Source organism: Dioscorea cayenensis, chromosome 15, assembly GCF_009730915.1.
Source record: "Dioscorea cayenensis subsp. rotundata cultivar TDr96_F1 chromosome 15, TDr96_F1_v2_PseudoChromosome.rev07_lg8_w22 25.fasta, whole genome shotgun sequence".
NCBI classification, from domain to species: Eukaryota; Viridiplantae; Streptophyta; class Magnoliopsida; order Dioscoreales; family Dioscoreaceae; genus Dioscorea; species Dioscorea cayenensis.
In genome coordinates, this window is record NC_052485.1 from 7,682,784 (window position 1) to 7,702,930 (window position 20,147).

Sequence of the window (20,147 nt, forward strand, 5' to 3'; positions counted from 1 at the left end):
GCCCATAGTCCAATTTGGCATCATTTAATAGTTTTTTTTTTTATCTTTATTTAGATAATAAATGCCTTTTTTTCAAAATTTATTTAAAAACACATAACATTAAATATTACAATAATTGATTTTAATTAAGTAATAAACAATGATTATAAAAAATAAAAAATAAAAAAATTATTTTAATGAATATATTTATATAAAAAGTTAAATAGATATTATTTTTAAAAATGGTTTACAAATATAAACCTGTGTAACTACAAACAAAAACAAACACTCCTCATTTAAGGAGAGTGAAAGATGAGCACAAACGCAAAGAATCTAGCGTCATTAAACCGCTGACATATTTTCTATTATAATAATAAAACATTACTATTTTTATTAAATTTACAAACACCTTAAAAATATTCAAAGAACCACTACATAAAACAAAATTCTTTAATTAATTATTTATCAAATAAATAATTAAACATAAGCCACACCTGAAACCTAACTCTAGTCAGATTCTCCGTACATATATCAACAAAAATAATACTAATAATAATAATAATAATGATTTAATACTTCTGTCTTTCTCTCTCTATCTCTTTCTTTCTCTCTCTCTCTCTAAAATGTATATATATATAAAGAACATGCAAAACAAAACCCTAGTAACGAGGGCTCAGTAAGTCTTGGTCCTCTTCCTCGTCGGAGAGTGGTGAGAGGAGAAGTGGTTCACCAATTAACCATGGATCCCTCTTCATCTTCTCCGGCGAGCTCTTCTCACCCAAACCCTCATCTCCTTCCACCTTCTTCCACTGATCCCAACCCACTCATTACTCCCCACTCTCTAGCCAGCTCTACTTCCCCTAAAACCGGTGATATCCTCATCGGAAAGTACCAGATCAGCCATCTCCTCGGCCGCGGAAGCTTTGCCAAGGTCTACCAAGCTCAAGCCCTCTCCGACGGCTCCAAGGTCGCCATCAAAGTCCTGGACAAAGCTAAGATCATCAGTGCTGGTCTCACCGATCGGGTCATCACCGAGGTCTCCGCCATGCGCCGCCTTTCCCATCCCAACATCATTCATCTCCATGAGCTCATGGCCACCAGATCCAAGATCTATCTCATCATGGATCTTGCCCCCGGCGGGGATCTCTTTTCCCAGATCCTTCACCACCGCCGATCCAAGCTCCCTGAATCCACCGCCCGTCGCTATTTCCATCAACTCATCTCGGCCCTCCTCTATTGCCACACACGTGGCGTCTTCCACCGAGACATCAAACCCCATAACCTCCTCCTCGACGCCGACGACAACCTCAAAGTCGCCGACTTTGGTCTCTCGGCCATCCCTGAAAGCCTCAAGAATGGTCTCCTCCACACGGCCTGCGGTACTCCGGCGTTCACAGCACCAGAAATCCTCCGCAGTGTCGGATACGATGGGTCCCAAACCGATGCCTGGGCCTGCGGCGTCGTCCTCTACTTCCTCCTCACCGCTCGTCTCCCTTTCGAGGAATACAACACTCAGCTCATGTACAAGAAAATGCTCGCCAGATGCTACTCATTCCCCTCATCGTTCCCCCCGATGGCGAGGCAGGTCATCAATGGATTCCTTGATCCAAACCCTGAGACAAGGCTCTCAATCAAAGGTGTCATTGATACACCTTGGTTCATGAAGAGGGCCTTCAGCTTTGAGTCTCAAGTTGGTTCCACATCTTCATCATCATTGCTGGAACTAAAAAGCTTTGATTCAATGAACGCATTCGATATCATCACTAGATCGAAATCTTTTAATCTTTCCGGGTTGTTGGAGGATGGGGAAAGGAAACGAGCGCAGAGGTTCAGTTCGAATGAAACAGTGGAGGTGGTGTTTGAGAGAGTGAGAGAAGCTGGGGCAAAGCAAGGGTGTGTGCTGATAGTGGAGATCTTGGAGGTGGCTGAGAAGATGCTAATGGTGGAAGTGAAGGAAGAAGGAAGTGTCAATGGATATGAGCTGATCAGTTGGGATAAGCTCAGGGATGACCTTCAAGATATTCTCTTGGTCTGGGAATGATCACTCTTCTTCTTCTTCTTCTTCAAATATGTATGTTTTGTAAGGTTTAGGGTTAATCTTCTTCTTCACTAAATATGTATGTTTTGTAAGGTTTAGGGTTAATCTTCTTCTTCACTGAATATGTATGTTTTGTAAGGTTAAGGGTAAAGGATGTATGTTTTTATATGTATATGTAAGGGGTGTGTATAGTGCTGAAACTAGAGAAAGGGATTTCTCTTTCAAAGGTTGAGAAGATGAAATGCTAAATAAGGTGTTACAAATTAAGGAGTATGTTTTATATATTTTGTTTATTTTGTTATTGTGATGATGTACATGAGAAATTATTATTGTCATTAATATTTAGGCATGCGAGTTTTCAGATTATTCATTTTGTTTTATGGTTTTTAATTTTTAAGTGAGAATGATTTTAAGAAAAAAAAAAAGAAAGAAAACTTGTTTGCAAGAGTTAAATGTTTTTATTACAACTAAATAACTTTCGTATTGTTATTTTTGTTCATCATATTAAATGGTTAGGATACTTTTAAATCAGTTTATGTTATTTTTTGTCTAATTTATTTTTTGATATATATCACAAGAATATTTCTGTTTATCTTGACAAATTATTAAGATATTTTCTTAAGATATATTTGCTAATTTGTTTGTTTGTTGAATATCCTTATTGATGAACAATGTTATGTTATTTCTGTATAATGCCCAAAAAAATTATTAACTGGGATAACAAAATAATATTAAAATTTTTATTTTTATTGAGATTCAAGGCTTTCGCTCTTGTCCACCCCTGTAAATTATAGTAAATAATTGTTTATGTATCTTTGTGAAAATGATCGGAGTAGTTACGAGTGGGCTAGCCCACAGTTCCTAACAATACTGTTGTATTAAATAATTAATAAAAATATTAATTTTTTAAAAATTTTATTAAAGTCATGTTTATTTTGGCCCTTATTCTTTTTACTTGATTTAAGTTGCCTTCGATATTAGTCTTCCATGTCTTCTTTTTATTCCTTTTTATTTGTATTTTTTATTTTTTCTGTCGTCTATGTTTCTCATTCCAAATTCTAACCTCACTAGTCACCTTAAATTTCATTGTTTGTGGAATGGGGGAGATTTGCTTTTCTTATTATATTGTATTATAATAGAAATATTTTTTGGACTACTAATTTTCTTTGTTAGTTAGGGGTGTTGTCAGGAGTTGAGAATTAATCATTCAATATGTGCATCTTCACCCACTAACATTGGGTTTTGAGTTGTAAGCTCATACCTACATTAAGTACCCATCACCACTGGATGTGTCCTACAGGACTTACTACATCTTTCACAATGGGGTTAGTATCACTGGGTTATGGGCTAGGAGCCCTTTTGGTTTAGACTTCTAATTTCTTTTTAACTTTCTAATTATGATTTTCATATATGTTTATAATTGATTATTTTTTCTTGAGTTTTTTTTAAGCCTTGCATATAATTCAAATAGAGGGGGTAATAATTACTATAAGTTTTAATTTTTTTTTTTTAACCATTGCAAATGTTGGGTCCCATCTTATTTAGTAGGTCCTTATATTTGACCCGTAAACTACAAATGAAAAAAAGGACAGAATGTAATGTGTTGCTCGAGCATACTAGAGATATATGTAAGTGTGACGGTGAAAAAAAACATAACTTATAAGAAAAAACAGACATATTGGTTTAATTATGTCTAAACAAAAAAAAAAATTTCTTGTTTCTGTAGCAAGTGGTATTAGAGCTTGGTTAGTTACAAACTATTTTTTGTATGCTAAGATGGAAGAACAAAATTCTTATGGGATGATAAAGTTGACTCTTTCGCATTATTCCATTTGGAAGTGCAAAATGCAAAAATTGCTTAATATTAAAGACTTGTTCATGCATGCATGTATTGGGAAAGCTAAAAGGAAAAAAAAGAATGTTAAATAATGGAAAACATTGCATTTGAAAACTATTGCTACAATCGGGCAATAGGCTAGTGTCAATATTTTCCATCATATCCTTGAAGAAGTGAAAGCAGATGAACTTTGGGCAGAGTTAGAGACCATGTATGATAAAAGCACTTTTATGAATAAAGCCATGACCATCAGAAGAGTTGTAAATTTAAAGCACTAAGATAGAAAAGTATAACTAAACAAATATACTAGTGACTTCAACTCCTACAGGAAACCTAACAATGGAGATTGTTAAAAATAAAAAATAAAAAAAAGGGGGGAGGGAGGGGAAGGGGAGGGTAAATCCTTCTCTAAGGTACACATTTCTGAAAAGTGTGAAAGACGTGGAAGAAGCTAAAACAAACATCCTCAAGATCATGCAAAAAGGATACATCTAGGGCAGATCAAAGAACATTAAAAACATCAAGTGCTATCATTGCAACAAAATGGGCCACATGAAAAAATAATGTAGATTTTCGAAGAAAGAACATTAAAGTAAATTAAATAAATATGAGAAGAAGGCAACATAGTAGCTGCTGAAGGTGATGTTATCATTTTTTATGATTATAGCTGCGTTATTCTTGTGAGCCAAGGAATGATTGGGTGATTAATTCTAGTGCATCATTTTCTGTTACTCCTAATGGTGATTTCTTCATTTCCTGCTATGGCGGTGATTTTGAAATACCAAAATGGGAAACAACTATGCCTCTAAGATTATAGGCATTGAAGATATTTGAATGGACACTAATTTTGAAAGTAAGCTACTATTTGAAGATGTTAGGCATGTTCCAGATATCCACCTAAACCTCATAATCATAGGCATACTTGATGATAGGAGTTTTACCAGCTATTTTAGTAAAATCAAATGGAAGTTCACTAAAGATTCTTTAGCGGTTGCAAGAGAAAAGAAGATGGCCACACTTTATTTTACACAAGTTAAGCTTGATATGGTAGAGATGATTTCTATTCAAAAGAATGCAAGCATTGATATGGTACATGAGGCTTGGCCACATCAATGAGAAAGAACTACAATGTCTTACCAGAAAGCAATTTCTACCTAACTTGCAAGATTGTATGTATTGATTACTTAGTTGGAAAAATATATTAAAAAAAATTTTATTCACACCCTACATCTACAAATCAAATATTTTTTATCTGATTAATACTGATATTTGTTACATGCAAGATAAGACTCTTAGAGGTGTATACTATTTTGTGACTTTCATTGATGATCATTCCAGAAAGGTTTGGGCTATTGCTTTGAAAGCTAAAGATTAGGTGTTTGATGTCTTTAAATACTTCCATAGAAAAATTGAAAAGCAAAAAGAAATCAGTCGAAAGCAATGGGGCTAATAATAGTGGTGGGTACAAGGGACCATTTGAGAATTACTACAAACTTTATGGAATCAGGCTTGAGAAGATACTAGCTAAGATACCTTAGCTTAATGGTGTAACAGAAAGAATTAATAGAACAAGCTGTAAAGAAAGAATCAGATGCATGCTTTCGTATATGAAGCTTCCTAAGTCTTTTTGGAGGAAAGCTATGAGAACTGCAATTGATTTGATAAATCTTTCTCCACTAGCAGTTTTGGATGGTGATAGAGTTTGGACTGGGAAAGATATCTCATTTGATCACTTGAGAGTTTTTGGTTGCCAAACTTTATTCATATTTCGAACGATGAAAGATCTAAGCTTGATGATATGGCAAAATTGTGCATTTTCTTGGGATATTGACACAAGGAGTTTGGATATAGATTATGAAATCCAGTGAACAATAAAATTTTCAGAATCTAAAATGTCGTGTTTCTTGAAGACTAAGTGAGTTATGATGGTAACAAGGGTAAAAGTTCCAGTTCTTCTATTGAAATCCCTGTCAACTTGCATCTAATTTCTCTGCCTAGATGGAGTATTGATCAAGAGGAAATGCCAAGAAGATGGTAGCGATATAGCTAATAATGAAGCCCCTCTAGTTGATAATATAGAGCTAGTTTAACAAGTGGAACAACTATCACCAATACAACCAATTGAGCCTTAGTTAAGAAGATCTACAATAGAGCACTGTCTTTCTAGCTAGTAAACTACTAATAATTATGTTATGCTCAATGATAATGGAGAGCCAAAAACTCATTAAGAAGCTATGGTAGAGAAGGAGTAGGAGTGGCTTAAAGCCTACAAGAAGAGATGAAATCTTTTTATAAGAACCATATTGATGACTTGGTAAAACTACCTAAAGGCAAGAAGGCACTCAAGAACAAGTAGGTTTAATTAACAAATTGAAAACTAAAAATAACAATTCACAACTAAAGTACAAGGCAAGATTAGTTGTAAAAGGATTTGAGCAGAAGAAAGGTGTTGACTTTGAAGAAATATTTTCTCCTATTATGATTGTCATCCATCAAAGTTGTTCTGGATTTAGCTACCCAACTGAATTTAGATTTAGAGCAACATGATATAAAAACTACCCTTCTTCATGGTGACTTGAAAAGAGAAAAAATGCATGGAGCAACCAGAAAAGTTTAAAGTCAATGGTAAAGAATATCTCATGTGTAAGTTGAAAAAAGAGTTGTAATGGGCTTAAACAAGTACCAAGATAGTGGTATTAAAAGTTTGATTCCTTAGATGAGTAGTGGGTATACTAGAATTGCATATGATCATTGTGTGTTTATAAAGAAATAATCTAGTGATTTCATCATTCTTCTGCTTTATGTTGATGACATGCTGATTATAGATTATGATGCAAGAAAAATAAAAGAACTAAAGAGAGAACTGAGCAAGTTTTTTGCTATGAAAGACTTAGGATCAGCAAAACATATACTTGGTATGAAGATATCCAGGGATAGGAAGAATGAGAAGTTATGGTTATCTTAAGAGACTACATTGAGAAAGTTAATGAAAGATTCAATATGAGTAAAGAAAAGGGTATTAATTCTCTACTTATAGACCAAGCTTAGTTCATAGCAATGTATACCATTGACAAAAAAAAAAGGGTAAACAACATAAATGGCCCCTTACTTTTCCGTGTGTTTCTATTTTGGTCACCTAGCTTTAAAAAATTACGATTTGGTCTCCTACTTTTAATTTTTATTACGATTTGGTTACCTAAGCATACACTGTTAAGAATGATCATATATGCCAAGTCAGATGCCAGTTCAGAACAAAGATATGCCACGCAATATGCCACATGTGATTGTCATTAACGGCGTATATTCGGGTGATAAAATCATAACAAAAACTAAAGGGAATGAATCAAATTGTAACTTTTTAAAACTGGGTGACTGAAATAGAAACACACAAAAAGGTAAGGGACCATTTAGGTTGTTTACCCAAAAAAAAAAGAAGAAATGAGGAAAGTTCTAGAGGTAAAAAGAAACATCTTTTTTTTTTAATGTAGATTTCACATATATTATTCATCTCTTTGTCTGCTTATTCATTGACATATTTATATGGTTGATTTTCTAGGGCAGGGACATCGCCAGATTAACATCCAATGCCCACCCACCCTTCCCCACTTCACTCTCTCTCTCATATGTTTCATTTTCAGCTGATGTCTACCGTGTCGGCAAATAATGAATTATATATATATCTTCTTTTTAACTATGCAAATATGTTAGTTTTAATTATTTTTGTCAGCCCCACTTTTTGTCGACATCCTGATTGTCTGACTACTTTTAGAATATAGGAAACTTTGGATGCTTAATACATCCTCTCTTTTGCACTTTTCCATGCATCCGTGAACCAATTTTTTTTGTTTGTGTCGTGATCTTGTCTTTTAGAAATGCTATCAAAACTGAGGCTGCAGTCCTCTCTTTTGCACTTTTCCATGCATCCGTGAACCAATTTTTTTATTTGTGTCTTGATCTTGTCTTTTGGAAACCCCATCAAAATGGAGCCTGCCATTCTATTTCTAGTCCTATTGGAGAATTTTAGAATCCCCCCTACACACACACACACACACTTCCATGCATCTGGCATCTGTGAACTTTTTTTTTTGTTTGCGTCGTGATCTTGTCTTTTGGAAACCCCATCAAAACGAAGCTTGCAATCCTCTCTTTTGTACTTTTCCATGCATCTGTGAACCAATTTTTTTGTTTGTGTCATGATATTGTCTTTTGAAAACCCCATCAAAACGGAGCCTGCCATTCTTTTTGCAGTCCTCCCGGAGAATTTCAAACCCCCAACCCACCCAAATACACACACACACTTCACTCTCTCTCTCACTCATATGTTTCATTTTTTGTTGATGTCTTTGGATGTCGGCAAACAACAAATTATATATATATATATATATATATAGACACACACACTTCCGTGCATCCGGCATCCGTGAACTATTTTTTTTTTTTGTTTGCATTGTGATATTGTCTTCTGGAAACCCTATCAAAACGAAGCCTGCAATCCTCTCTTTTGCACTTTTCCATGTATCTGTGAACCCTGTGTCGTGATATTGTCTTTTGGAAACCCCATCAAAACGGGGCCTGCTATTCTTTTTCCAGTCCTCCCAGAGAATTCCTGAATCCCCCCACCCACCCAAATACACATACACACACACACACTTCACTATCTCTCTCATATGTTTCATTTTCTGTTGATGTCTATGGATGTCGGCAAACAATGAATTATATATATAGAATATATAAATATATTTATTTTCTTTTTAACTATGCAAATATGTTAGTTTTGATCATTTTTGTCAACCCCACTTTTTGTTGATATCCTAATTGTCTAACTACTTTTAGAATATAGGCAACTTTGGTTGCTTAATACATCCTCTATTTTGCACTTTCCCATGCATCAGTGAACCAATTTTTTTTATTTGTGTCATGATCTTGTCTTTTGGATACCCCATCAAAACGGAGCTTGCCTCACTTTTTGTCGACATTCTGATTGTCTAACTACTTTTAGAATATAGGAAACTTTAGATGCTTAATACATCCTCTCCTTTGCACTTTCCCATGTATCCGTGAACCAATTTTTTATTGTTTGTGTTGTGATCTTGTCTTTTGGAAACCCCTTCAAAACGAAGCTTGCCATTATTTTTCCAGTCCTACAGGAGAATTCCAAATTCTAAAAGTTTTCAAGTTTTAGTTTGGGAATTATTCAAATTTCTCCATTTTGGTCCTTCAAGTAAGCTCCTTCCATGCTTAAACCTCTTGCTCTTGTAGTGCTGGTGATACATCCTTGGATTATGGTATCTTTCTATGTTGGCATGCTTAGTCAAAGCTCTAGTGGTTTTTTAATTGATCCACATTTAGTAGCTGATTAATTAATATTCACTTTCTACTTATGTTAATGCTTTTGTAATTTTCTTTAAGTAGTTCATCATGAACTTTCTTTGCTAGCTTTGCCATAGTTTCATTTTCAAAAATTTTTGTTCAGATTACTATTCTTGCAAGCTCAATCTTACTTAGTAGAATGAGCTTACTGTAAGGGTTGGTGCCCTTACATGCGGTCTCCATCCAATATGATGCTTATATCATGCAGGATGACACTTTGCCTTGGTCGCGGGAGGGCGACAGGGCGAGCCGGTATGGCCTGATCGAGTGGTGCCGAGTCAGGCAAATGCGTGCGGGCGCACAGCCGCGCGGACCGGGCAGCGCGCATGGGCGCATGGCCGAGTGTTGCTACCGAGAGTGGGCGCATTAGCCCGCCGAACCTTGTTGCCAAGACAATGTTGTGCATGCGCATGACCGTGAGCGCAGGCACTTGACCGAGAGGGCGCGTAGGTGCGCGCCGTGACGGAAGCAAGTTACCGAGAGTGGATACTCGGCCGTTACCGAGAAGCCATGACGGATGTGCACTATCGAGGCTGGATGGGCGCATCGGATAGGGATGCTACCGGGAAATGGCTGGATGAACAGTGCTGTTGGCCAACACTGTAGCGTGATCCAGGTGTAAAGCAGTGAACAGTGTTGTGTTTCTCGGCACTATAGCACTGTAGCACTGTTTTGTTTTGATGTGACAAGTGACTTCATCCTAGCCCTTCATCAAGATCCGGCTGATCTTATCTTCTCCTTGGCTTTCCCTATATATATGGCTCTCATTCCCTTAGAAAGGGAGAGGTTGATGAACTCATGGTTGTGTCTTGGCCTTGGTTGTATTTCTTCTCATTCAATAGAGAGTTTTCGGATTTCTCTTTTATACTTGGCCTCTCATGATGTCTTTATTCATACTTGCATGTTTACTGGCCTTGTTTACTTGATAGGGCATGGTTGCTTGCTAGTTTCTTGGGGTGTTTTTGATTCCAGGTATTGGAGGCTGGCTCGGCGCTTTGGTGGTGTGACGAGCGCCGCACGGTGATCATTGGGGCGATCGGGAAGGCCGTGATACTTACCATAGCATATTGACATCATTACTTGACTTGCATTGAGCTCTGTTTGATAGCTTATAGTTGGTATCATCTTGTTGTTTTTCCTTGGCTTATAATTCCTATTTATGTTGAAAATATTGAAGCTAAATATTGGCTCTAATATCCACGTGTGACCATTGTGCAAGAGCTAAGTATATCTTTTATAATGGTTGTCTAGTGCTACATCTATATGTTTTTTGACCACCCAAACAATCATGATTATTAGTTAGGTCTTGCCATAGCAATTCTCCCAAAAGTGAAGTAGTCTCTTAATAGCTTTTATCATAGTTTCCAGTTATAGTAAATTATCTTGTATCTTGATCTACTATGGACCTTGAAGTAAGTATTTAGACCCTAGTTTAGAAAAATGCTAAATTTCACTACTTGTATATAGGACCTCTCCAAGGGGGTGGGTTCTAGAGCTCAGATGGGGTGTTTTGAGTTGAGAATTTGTTTATTTTGGGTAATTAAGTAAGTAATCCACCTTTGAACTCCCATATTTTAGAATTATAAAATTTCATAAAATTTTTATGCATGTTTTATTTGGGCATTCTAGTTGTTTCTCCACTATCTATAGTACTTGCTTAATCATCCAGTGAAACCATTATATATATACTCAAAACTTATTATTCCTTCCTCCCATTATTTATTTATTTATTTATTGCTTTATTTACTTAAATATCCATTATTTGCACATTTATTATTTATGTGTTATCTTACTATTAAAAAGAGTAGTTAATTATCGTTTTAATCAGTTATTCTAAAAATAATTGTTTACTTTTTCTAAAGAAGAAGCGTGAGATCTTTTTTTTTTTTTTGGGAATTTTGTTTGTATAAAATTATGTATTTCTGTTTATTTGGAAATTTGTTGTGAATGTTTCTGTACTTTGACAAAAAGAATGTTTGAACATTTTTGTCTCCAAATGAGCTATGCTCAACTCGGTCTGTTGGGGTTAAACACTTACCTTGTCAATAAAAATTTTTGAAAAAAATGAGGCTGCAGTTTCACATGGGTCTGTCGGTGAAATAATAACAACCTTTAATATTCAGTCCCTGGTCCCTGAGGGTAAATAAATGACCTATGTTATTCTAACTCTGGCCACCGAGAATAAACAAATGACCTCTACTATAGTGAATTTGGAGACATACACTATTATTTTAGTGTATATTATCTTTTTGTTTACATTTTTAGTTCGGATATTCCCCGATTGTAATATTTGTGGGTTAATGATTACATTTAACCAGATTACTCTACTTGTTTGCCTTTTTATTATAATATTGACAATCTCTTCTTTTAGTCATGATTTTCTGTATTTTTCAAATTCGAGTTTTTGTTTTCAAATTTTGGATTACTTATTGGGTTAGCAAGCTCATGAAATTGTCATAAATCCTTTTCAAATCAATAGCAGTAGATCCAGGGATTACTTAGCAAGCTACCAGTAGTTGTATTTTTCCTTTGGAGTTGTATCTTGAGTTGTTGTATTTGTTATTTGGAAACCAAATTCTGTACTTTGGACACCCTTGTTATTTGGTCATTTCTGTGTTTGAACCTTTGTTGTATCCTTAAGTTGTACCTACATTTCTGGTATTTCAATCAATTTGTTATTTTGTCCTCTAGTCTGAAATAAGTTCTAAGACCTTGTAGGCTTATTGGGCTCATGACCTGTGGGACGTGGGACTTTTATCCACGTGCCGGGTTCGCCATGGCCAGGTTTGGGGCGTGGAACTTTTATCATATATAGACTCATAAAATATGTAACATATTTATTATAGAGTAATGATATTTTTACCGAATAGATTTCCCGAATAGGTTTCTCGAATGATGTGGATGTCAAGTTGGCATATATGTCAGCATCCATATCATTCTTTCTTTATCTCTTTTTTTTTTTAAGAAAAAATTCATTTCTCTTTATTATCTAAATCCTAAATTTAAACATTTAATCATAAAAAATAAACATGTAAATGATAAACCGAAAATTCTATGTACTAAACCCTAAACTGGAAATCACAAACCCCCGCAGGGGGTTTGTGATTTCTTGTTTAGGGTTTAGTACATAGAATTTAGGATTTAGGGTTTAGGGCTTAGGATTTAAGGTTTAGGGTTAGGGTTTAGTATTTATTATTTAGGGTTTAAATTTGTAGATTTTTAGGGTATAGATTTTGTAGTATTTGGGTTTATGATTTTAGATATAGTTTTATAATTTTTTTAAAAAAAATTTAAGAATATAAAAATTTTTAAGGTTCAAATTTGAAGTTTATATAATAAAAATAATGATGTGGATGACAAGTTGGCCATTTACATCATTCGGAAAATCTATTAGGTAAATATATTCGGAAAAAATAGCATCACTATATTAGATAAAAGAGCTAAATAAATTTTTTTATTGTTCATAAAGCAAAACAAATAAATATGCATAATTCATGGGCCAAAATGTAATTCTAATATTTTCTAAACCAAGTCAAATTATGATCAAAATTTTAGAGAACTACAAACCCGCTGCTTGAACCCTTTGTTTAAAAAAGCACATCACAACTATTTATTTTATAAATTATGCAATTAAAAAATCCCAAAAAAAAGTAATAAATAAATAAAAAGAAAATTAATGAAAAAGCACATTCACATTCCCATTCAATGTATTTCTCTACACTTACTGAATCTTAATCTCCATCCAGAGAAAATTTTAAAGGCTCTTAAGCTCATTATCAAACTTAATGTTAAGCATTCCTGGTACCTAAAAGATTTGGGAAAATTATCAATCCATGAACAATGCCATGCATAATAATTAACCTTGCTGCAATCTCCATTCCTAAGTTTTTAAAAATAATGACTTACAACAAATTACAAAACTAGGTTCAATATCATTGTTTTCATACACAATTTCATACATGCATTCATACATTTCACTGCCTGAATGCTGGTACACAAGTTTTATAAATTAACCATTTTTAATATAAGGATGAACAATGATCCAACTGAATAGCTGATGATATCTAGCATCAGAACAAATAAGACAGGGCATTGTGCCCCAAATCAGATAAATTTTGATTCCAAAGGCGACAAGATGCACAGTTATCGGGTTTATTATAACTGGTTTTACTTATTGTTGGCAGAAGTATCCCATTGGGTCGATCCACAAATGTTTGAACCACCATGCATCCGTTTCTGGAGATGCTCCAAGCTGGCCACCCGCTGCATCGATGCAGTCCTTCTGGTATTTTCCGGAGCAACAACACCATGGGCACTCTCAGTTACCGAAGTAGCAGTAGTAGCATCAGGAAGGTGGGCACCGAAACCTTGATCATGCTGGGAAGCCTGAAAAAAGTGACTCTGATCTTCTTGGACAGGAACTGCAGCATCTGAGGTTGCGTCCGAAGGGCTTCCAGAAAAGGGCACAGTAATTGATGACATGTCCGACATGGTTGGATACATGGGATTTACACCTGTTACTCTCTTCACACTGTCCTCGGCCATTTTCACCTGGAATGACCATTTATTAACTTATATTATAAGCAACAACCATCTTCCAGTGAGAAAAACTTGTACATTAGAAAACAAGAAGGCATTGAGTAGATATTCCATAATTCATGAATGCTACCTTAGCTCTCAAAGTTTCCACATCAGCTTTTAGAATTCGGTTGTCAACTGCAGCTTCATTGTATTTCTGATTTATGTCAGTGAGGCGCTTCAACAATGAGGAGTTTTCAACTCTTAACTGTGAAACCTATACAAAAATAGGGCAAAGAGGTCACTGGATGAAGCTTCATAAACTCTAGCTTGCACACACAACTAGGAAGTATTTCAACAAGATTTGATAGCTGCCAACCTGTGCCTCAAGCTCACTCAAATGTGCTTGCTTTCTTCTTCTGGAGCGCCGTGCTGATTCCCGATTTGAAAGCATTCTGCAAGAGATATCAACATTCAAAGCATATCAACATTAATTTCTAAATAAGCAACAGATAGACTGGATACTAAAATCAAATAGATGCAGCATTGATCGCATTGGTTGAAATACCGCACAATTTGAAAATCAAATAACATTATAAAATTCTGAAGGAAGCAACAAATAGAATGCACCTTTGTGATGGAAAAAAGAATGTCACACTGGCTAAAAGAACCACAATACCATGCCATATGAGGTTTACTTACACAAAATTTCTACATTTGACTGCTATTCTACAGGTCACACACATATCCAAAGAGTAGAGGTGAGACGGAAAAAGAGCAGGTCAAGTATAAAAGATTTATTTAATATTCCAACAAATTGACTAAAAAATAAAAAATGGGGAATTTGAATGAGAAGGAAATAGATTGTTTCCAATTAGTAATTGAGAATACACAATCAAAGTCAAAACTAGAAGGGGTGTAATTTAACCCGAAAAGTACTCTGCCTAGGTAATTATGCACTAAGATAGTTGACAAATTTACTAAAGCTCAAATAGAGCTCATTCTGTGATAAAAAAAAATCATTAACATAATCCAGGGCAATTAAATATAATATGGTAAAACTACAGTATGAACATTATTTTCTTGCTATAATCAACAAAACAGTACACCAAAAAAGAGCTTGATTGGTTTTGGCCCAAATCAAGACATTTGATCTCTTCATCAATACAAATTGCAAGAGAAAACCACTACAATTAGTCATTTAGTTATTTTACTATGATTATACAATCATTAGTCATAAATTCTAGTCAAATACTTTTATTGCTATAAATTTCATCAAGGTGAATCTTTATCTAACATTGAAGAATTAAAAACAGATAATAAATAACTATTCGGCCATTTCTCTCATTCTAAAAAAAGTTTACACAATACAATAAATTTTATTAATTTCAGGGTTATATTTTATTTTAAAAATAGGCCAAAAGGGCTCGCCATTGATGCAGAACCAAACCAAAAGTAATATTTAAGACTATAAGAAGTTTCAATGGACATTTAAGGATGTCAACATTCAACTATAGCAATCAAATGTTATTTTGAATTTCTGGTTCAAGTGTCAAATACCTCCTTACACGTTTCAAATCAGAAGGGTCTTTATTTTTTGTTATTTCTGCTTCACCTTCAACTTCATCATCATCATCCGATTGTTCTCTTGAAGAACTACTGTTTGCAGGCTTGCCTTGAATTTTTGAGTATTGTTCAACATGTAAACCCAAAGTGCCAACTGCTCCACCACCTGCCTTGTTATAATGAGAAACATGTATCGACATAAAGATGGCAATAGCATTTCAAGAGACATAATCATGCCCTCATAGGATTGAGACATTACGTATTAGACATTATAATATAGAATTCAACTTACACAGCTGACTGGAACAAATATTTATTGCCAAAGTATAAAATTAGAACATTGTTGCCACAAAAAATTGCACAGGAATTTGAAACACACTCAACATTTTTCTCAGAAACAAATATAGCACCACTGAATCAGTATCAACCCTCACCTGTTGCTCCAATAATCAGCAAACAGTAATAGAGAACAAAAAAGAATTGGTTGAGTCTACAAAAGTAGTTACCCACAGTCACCTGCAACTGATGCCTATGCAAATATCTTATATAATTGCAAGAAACAAGAGACAAGTATATAAACTATTGAACCTCTATAGAGTTGAAAATTTCATTGTAATTTAAGTTTACATGTAAAAAATTATATATAAAGAAAAGAAATAGCAATAATAAATTATTTTTTAAGTCAGTAATTAATCCATTAACAAATTCTAATAAGGCAAGAAAGAATGTTCACTGGATAAGTTTTTCTTTTAATAAAAAAAGGAACAAAGAAAGAAAGTAGAATAATCGTGTAAATTTTGGACTAAAAGATGGAACAAGCTCTTTCCAGAACAATATCAAATCCATAGCATATAAACTCATTCTTTAAGAATAATTCAAACATTTTAATATTACAAAACTCTTCTCTTTATTACTCATAGATAGGAGAAATTGCTGATGAATAGAAATATGTTGTTGCGCACCATAGAGAAATAAAATTGAAACACCACTCACAATATGAATTCTGATGTATTTCAAGAAGGGTTTATAAAATCATACACTTGAACTCAGAAATAAAATAACACTGTTTATCATTTCAAGGAACAAGGAGTATAATAGGATCTACTAATGCCCTAAGTCTTCCGAAATAAAATAAAAAAGCAAGCCCTTTATTTATCTTATTGTGTGGTCCAATGATCCTGCCATGTATAGTAAGGTCATCTGGACTCCGGAAATGAGAATATTGAAACATGGCAGTCCCTGTGCAAAGTTGGCCGGATTAGATTGAGGATATTTTTCATACATTCCACACCAAAGATAATCAGAGGGACTCTCAACGCACGACATATGTGGTCCATTATTTTCCTATCCACTTAAATATAGCAACAGGATATATACTCTTTTCCATCGGTTTAAAGCAGAAGATGGTCACAGGCCAGTGCAAAGAGAAGCATGTATGATAAGCCATTTTATGAAGGTTGAGACCATGTTATTCTGATTACAAATGTACATAGCCATGGAGAATGGAAAATTCAGAATTGGGAAAGAGTCTAACCTTTAGGTGAATGGGAAGTATGTGAAGCTTGTGAGTTGATTTCAGCTAGAGAAGAAGAATCTTGAGGTTGTACACCAGAACCCTGCAGAGATTTTTAAGCAACTGGCTAAGGACAACAAGAAACATATTGCCTATTCTTCCACTCCATTGTTGTTAGTATGCACGATAAATAGATCAAAAGCACATACAATACATCCTTAGTGAACATATAGGCATACGGAGATGGCATATCTGTAAAATAACTAATCATTTCGTATCAAAAAGCATCAAAGAAAATAATGTGTTGAGATGGCCAAAGATCAAAAGCCATAAATAGCGTATCAGGCCATACATAAATGGACTAAAGATAAATTTCAAGTTGTCTCAATTTGCTAAAATTTCTGGCTGAAAACTAGTGGGCAAGAAATATTCATAGATCAAGAGAACAGAAAGATCTAACACAGTTATTATCGCTTCAAATCTCTACTAAGAGACTGATACAAATAGCAAGGATAGTGAGCAACTCCACGTTGCCCACCTTGAATTCATGATTGCCTCAGTTTCTCATCGATATGGGGAGGGTGTCCAAACTCATTTTAATATTTTTCTCCTATTTAGCTATTTCCACTTGACAAAATCCTTTAAAATCGCTTTCAACCAACCTCACCAATCTTTAAACAAGCTAATAAATGAATGTTGCTCTGCCGTGAAATTTTAGACAAAGGGGGCAAATCCAATTTACAGAAAATCCCATTGATTCCTACATCAGATATGGACCCATAACCACAAAATCCGTTTCACCACGAAAGATGGAATTTTTAGGCATTATCTCTTCATTCATCACCAACCTTTGACCGTCAAACTAAAAAAAAAATTTGGATCTTCCTTAACATTTTTTCTTCCAGAACCTCTTTAATAATCTTAATCCGCCCAAAAAGCATTATGAAAATTATCAAAAAAAATTGAAATTTCATCAATTGCCCAAAAACAAAAAGGGAAATAAAACCATAACATTCAAACTCCGCATCCAACCCCAAAAAAAAACATACAAAAAAATTTCTTCTTTTTATGTCTAAAAAAAAAGGACATCAAGAAAACCAAAACGCACAACAAAATCGTAACAAAATCCATAAGATTCACAAGAAAATGGAGGCATACCCGCGACATGGCAACGGCGGCGCAATACATGTCGAGCTTCTGCTTGAGAAACGCCGCATACTCACCCGGATCCATACCAGCCTCCATTTCCTCCGGCCGCTGCGTCCCAGAGGCATCACCACGATCAAAATCACCATCTATAATCTTGATCTCAACGACCTCATCATCGTTCTTCGCGCCATTAGAGCTCGAAGAAACCACAGAAGGAGCCGGAGCATTAGCATCCCCACGATTGCCAACCATCGAATCCCCCAACGCCGGTACTATCAGGGACGATGCCTGCTTCTCAGGGACTGACGCCTCTTCCAAGAACTTCTCAAAGAACCATTCCGACGAACTTCGGTTCATGACACCTCGAGGAGCTCCTCGTCCTCCTCCGGTAGCCGCCGGCGAAGGGGCCCAGAAGGGATCGGCGATCTCCTCCACTGAGAAAACCCTCTCCATCTCTCCAGTTCTCGCTATCCGCCTCGCTATTCCGGCAGGAATACGACAGGAATAGCGAGGAATAGGAACAAAAAGCCTTCTTTTAGCGTGATTGAGGAAAGAGGTACTTTCCATAAATGGCCCTGCATTTCTTTGTTTTTACATTTTTTTTTTTTTAGGTTTTGTGTGTAGAGATATTTTGATGATATATAACTTAATTAAAATGGTTAATTAATCGTATTTATTAAAGAAAAAAAATGATGATCTTATTTTGTGTTTTAAATAAATATATTAATTTAGGAAAATATTTTTTGGTGATTTGGGAAGGATTTGGGTTTCTCTTCTTAACAATTATAGCCAAATAATATTATATTTAATTTTGTTGTAATTAAATTATGGTAACATCTAACAAAATATGTTTAGTTAAATCTAAGTTAAACATTTTTTTTATATATTCTAGAAGTCATAATTTTAATTTTAGAACATTTTATTCTACATTTAAAAATATTTTTTAACTGGATAAATTATATTTACATTAAAACATAAATATATATATATATATAAAGAATAAAAACACCTAATATATAATGTTTGGTTTGAAGAATGAAGAAAAGCAAAAACGAAAATAAATACATTAAAAAATAGACAACATCTAAAAGACAGTCTTAAAATATAATTTGTATTCTGTAAATGAAACTAATCCGAGCTCAAATAAAATATGTTTCTACGCTTTTGAGTGGAATTATATGTGAAAAAAATCAAGATTGGATTTGATTAAACTAGTAGATTCATAAATTTATATTTCTTCTATCGATATATACATAGGTCCATACTATGATTATATGTTCAAATACAATAATAATAATAGAGTTCATTGAGAAAAAAATTATGAGTAAAAATATAATAATTATACTAAATATTAATAAATATTAAAGTGTATACCACTTATCCTCACCAGCACAAGAGAGTTAAATTGGAGATTTTATTCATGCATAGATGCATAGGAATCCAGATGTCAATAGACTAAGAGATTAAAATTGCATATTGTTATTAGGTAATATCAACTTAATTTTATAATTGAATGATTAATAAAATTACTCATATTTAAGTGTGCTTAATTTTTAAAATTAATTGATTGGACACATGGGTAGGCATGTAATATTATTTTCTTTTAAAGGATATGCAAGTAAAAGAAGTGTCTTATTTATTGGAATAAAAGTTGGTTCATTCTTCTCTTTTATATTATTTTAATTTTGGAAAAAACAAGAGGCTCTTCGTGAAATTTCATCTCTGTCGGGCTCCTTGCCGCACGTGTGGAACTGGAATTATCCACTTTTTGGGTCCCTTGTTGAACTTTTTTGGGGTGTGATAGAGAATGAAAAGACCATGTTTTCCATCCCTTTTTTAATTAAAATTTAATGCAAATCTAATCATTTTTTATTAAAAAATAATATTAAAATCCTAATAATATAAATACAACCCATAGAAAAAAAATTAATACAAATCTTTGAAATTTTTAAATCAATAAAGAAAAGGCAATAAGTTTTTTAGTAAATAATTGGTAAAAAAATATTTATAATTAAATATAACTAATTATTTTTTTAAATAAAATTAGTGGGACACATCCCACTACTGAACACAAAATAAATAATTTTTAATATATAAACTATATCTTATTTTATTCATCACAAACTTAAGTGGCTCTCAAAGTAATCAAAGGTTGCAAAAATGGGATTGTATTTGGA

At 34.2% G+C, this 20,147-nt stretch overlaps 2 protein-coding genes across 3 annotated transcripts; one reads left to right on the forward strand and one right to left on the reverse strand.

Moving 5' to 3' along the window:
* The first annotated feature begins 718 nt into the window (after positions 1-718).
* Positions 719-2,020, forward strand: LOC120277658 (CBL-interacting protein kinase 7-like). The gene has a single exon (XM_039284515.1). It carries the CDS (start codon positions 719-721, stop codon positions 2,018-2,020), a length of 1,302 nt encoding a protein of 433 aa, XP_039140449.1.
* Positions 2,021-13,074: 11,054 nt separating this feature from the next.
* LOC120278216 (light-inducible protein CPRF2) lies at positions 13,075-18,496 on the reverse strand. Of its 2 annotated transcripts, none has more exons than XM_039285161.1 (6): positions 17,980-18,496; positions 16,843-16,924; positions 15,303-15,462; positions 14,122-14,197; positions 13,894-14,019; positions 13,075-13,775 (listed from the first exon to the last, which is right to left on the reverse strand). In XM_039285161.1, the coding sequence occupies exons 1-6, from the start codon at positions 18,421-18,423 to the stop codon at positions 13,392-13,394; spliced, it is 1,272 nt and encodes a 423-aa protein (XP_039141095.1). In that variant the 5' UTR covers positions 18,424-18,496; the 3' UTR covers positions 13,075-13,391. The 2 variants fall into 2 exon arrangements, with proteins under 2 accessions (XP_039141095.1, XP_039141094.1); XM_039285160.1 differs by having other exon boundaries at positions 15,303-15,474; positions 17,980-18,495.
* Positions 18,497-20,147: the final 1,651 nt, after the last annotated feature.

Bases quoted from the DNA above. Each gene is read 5' to 3' on its own strand.
- LOC120278216 (XM_039285160.1), bottom strand. From the start codon at position 18,423: ATGGAGAGGGTTTTCTCAGTGGAGGAGATCGCCGATCCCTTCTGGGCC. The intron at 16,925-17,979 runs GTATGCCTCCAT...AAATCTCTGCAG, and splicing joins CCGCCGTTGCCATGTCGCGG to GGTTCTGGTGTACAACCTCA. The intron at 13,776-13,893 runs GTAGCATTCATG...TGGTCATTCCAG, and splicing joins TGGAAACTTTGAGAGCTAAG to GTGAAAATGGCCGAGGACAG.
- LOC120277658 (XM_039284515.1), top strand. From the start codon at position 719: ATGGATCCCTCTTCATCTTCTCCGGCGAGCTCTTCTCACCCAAACCCT.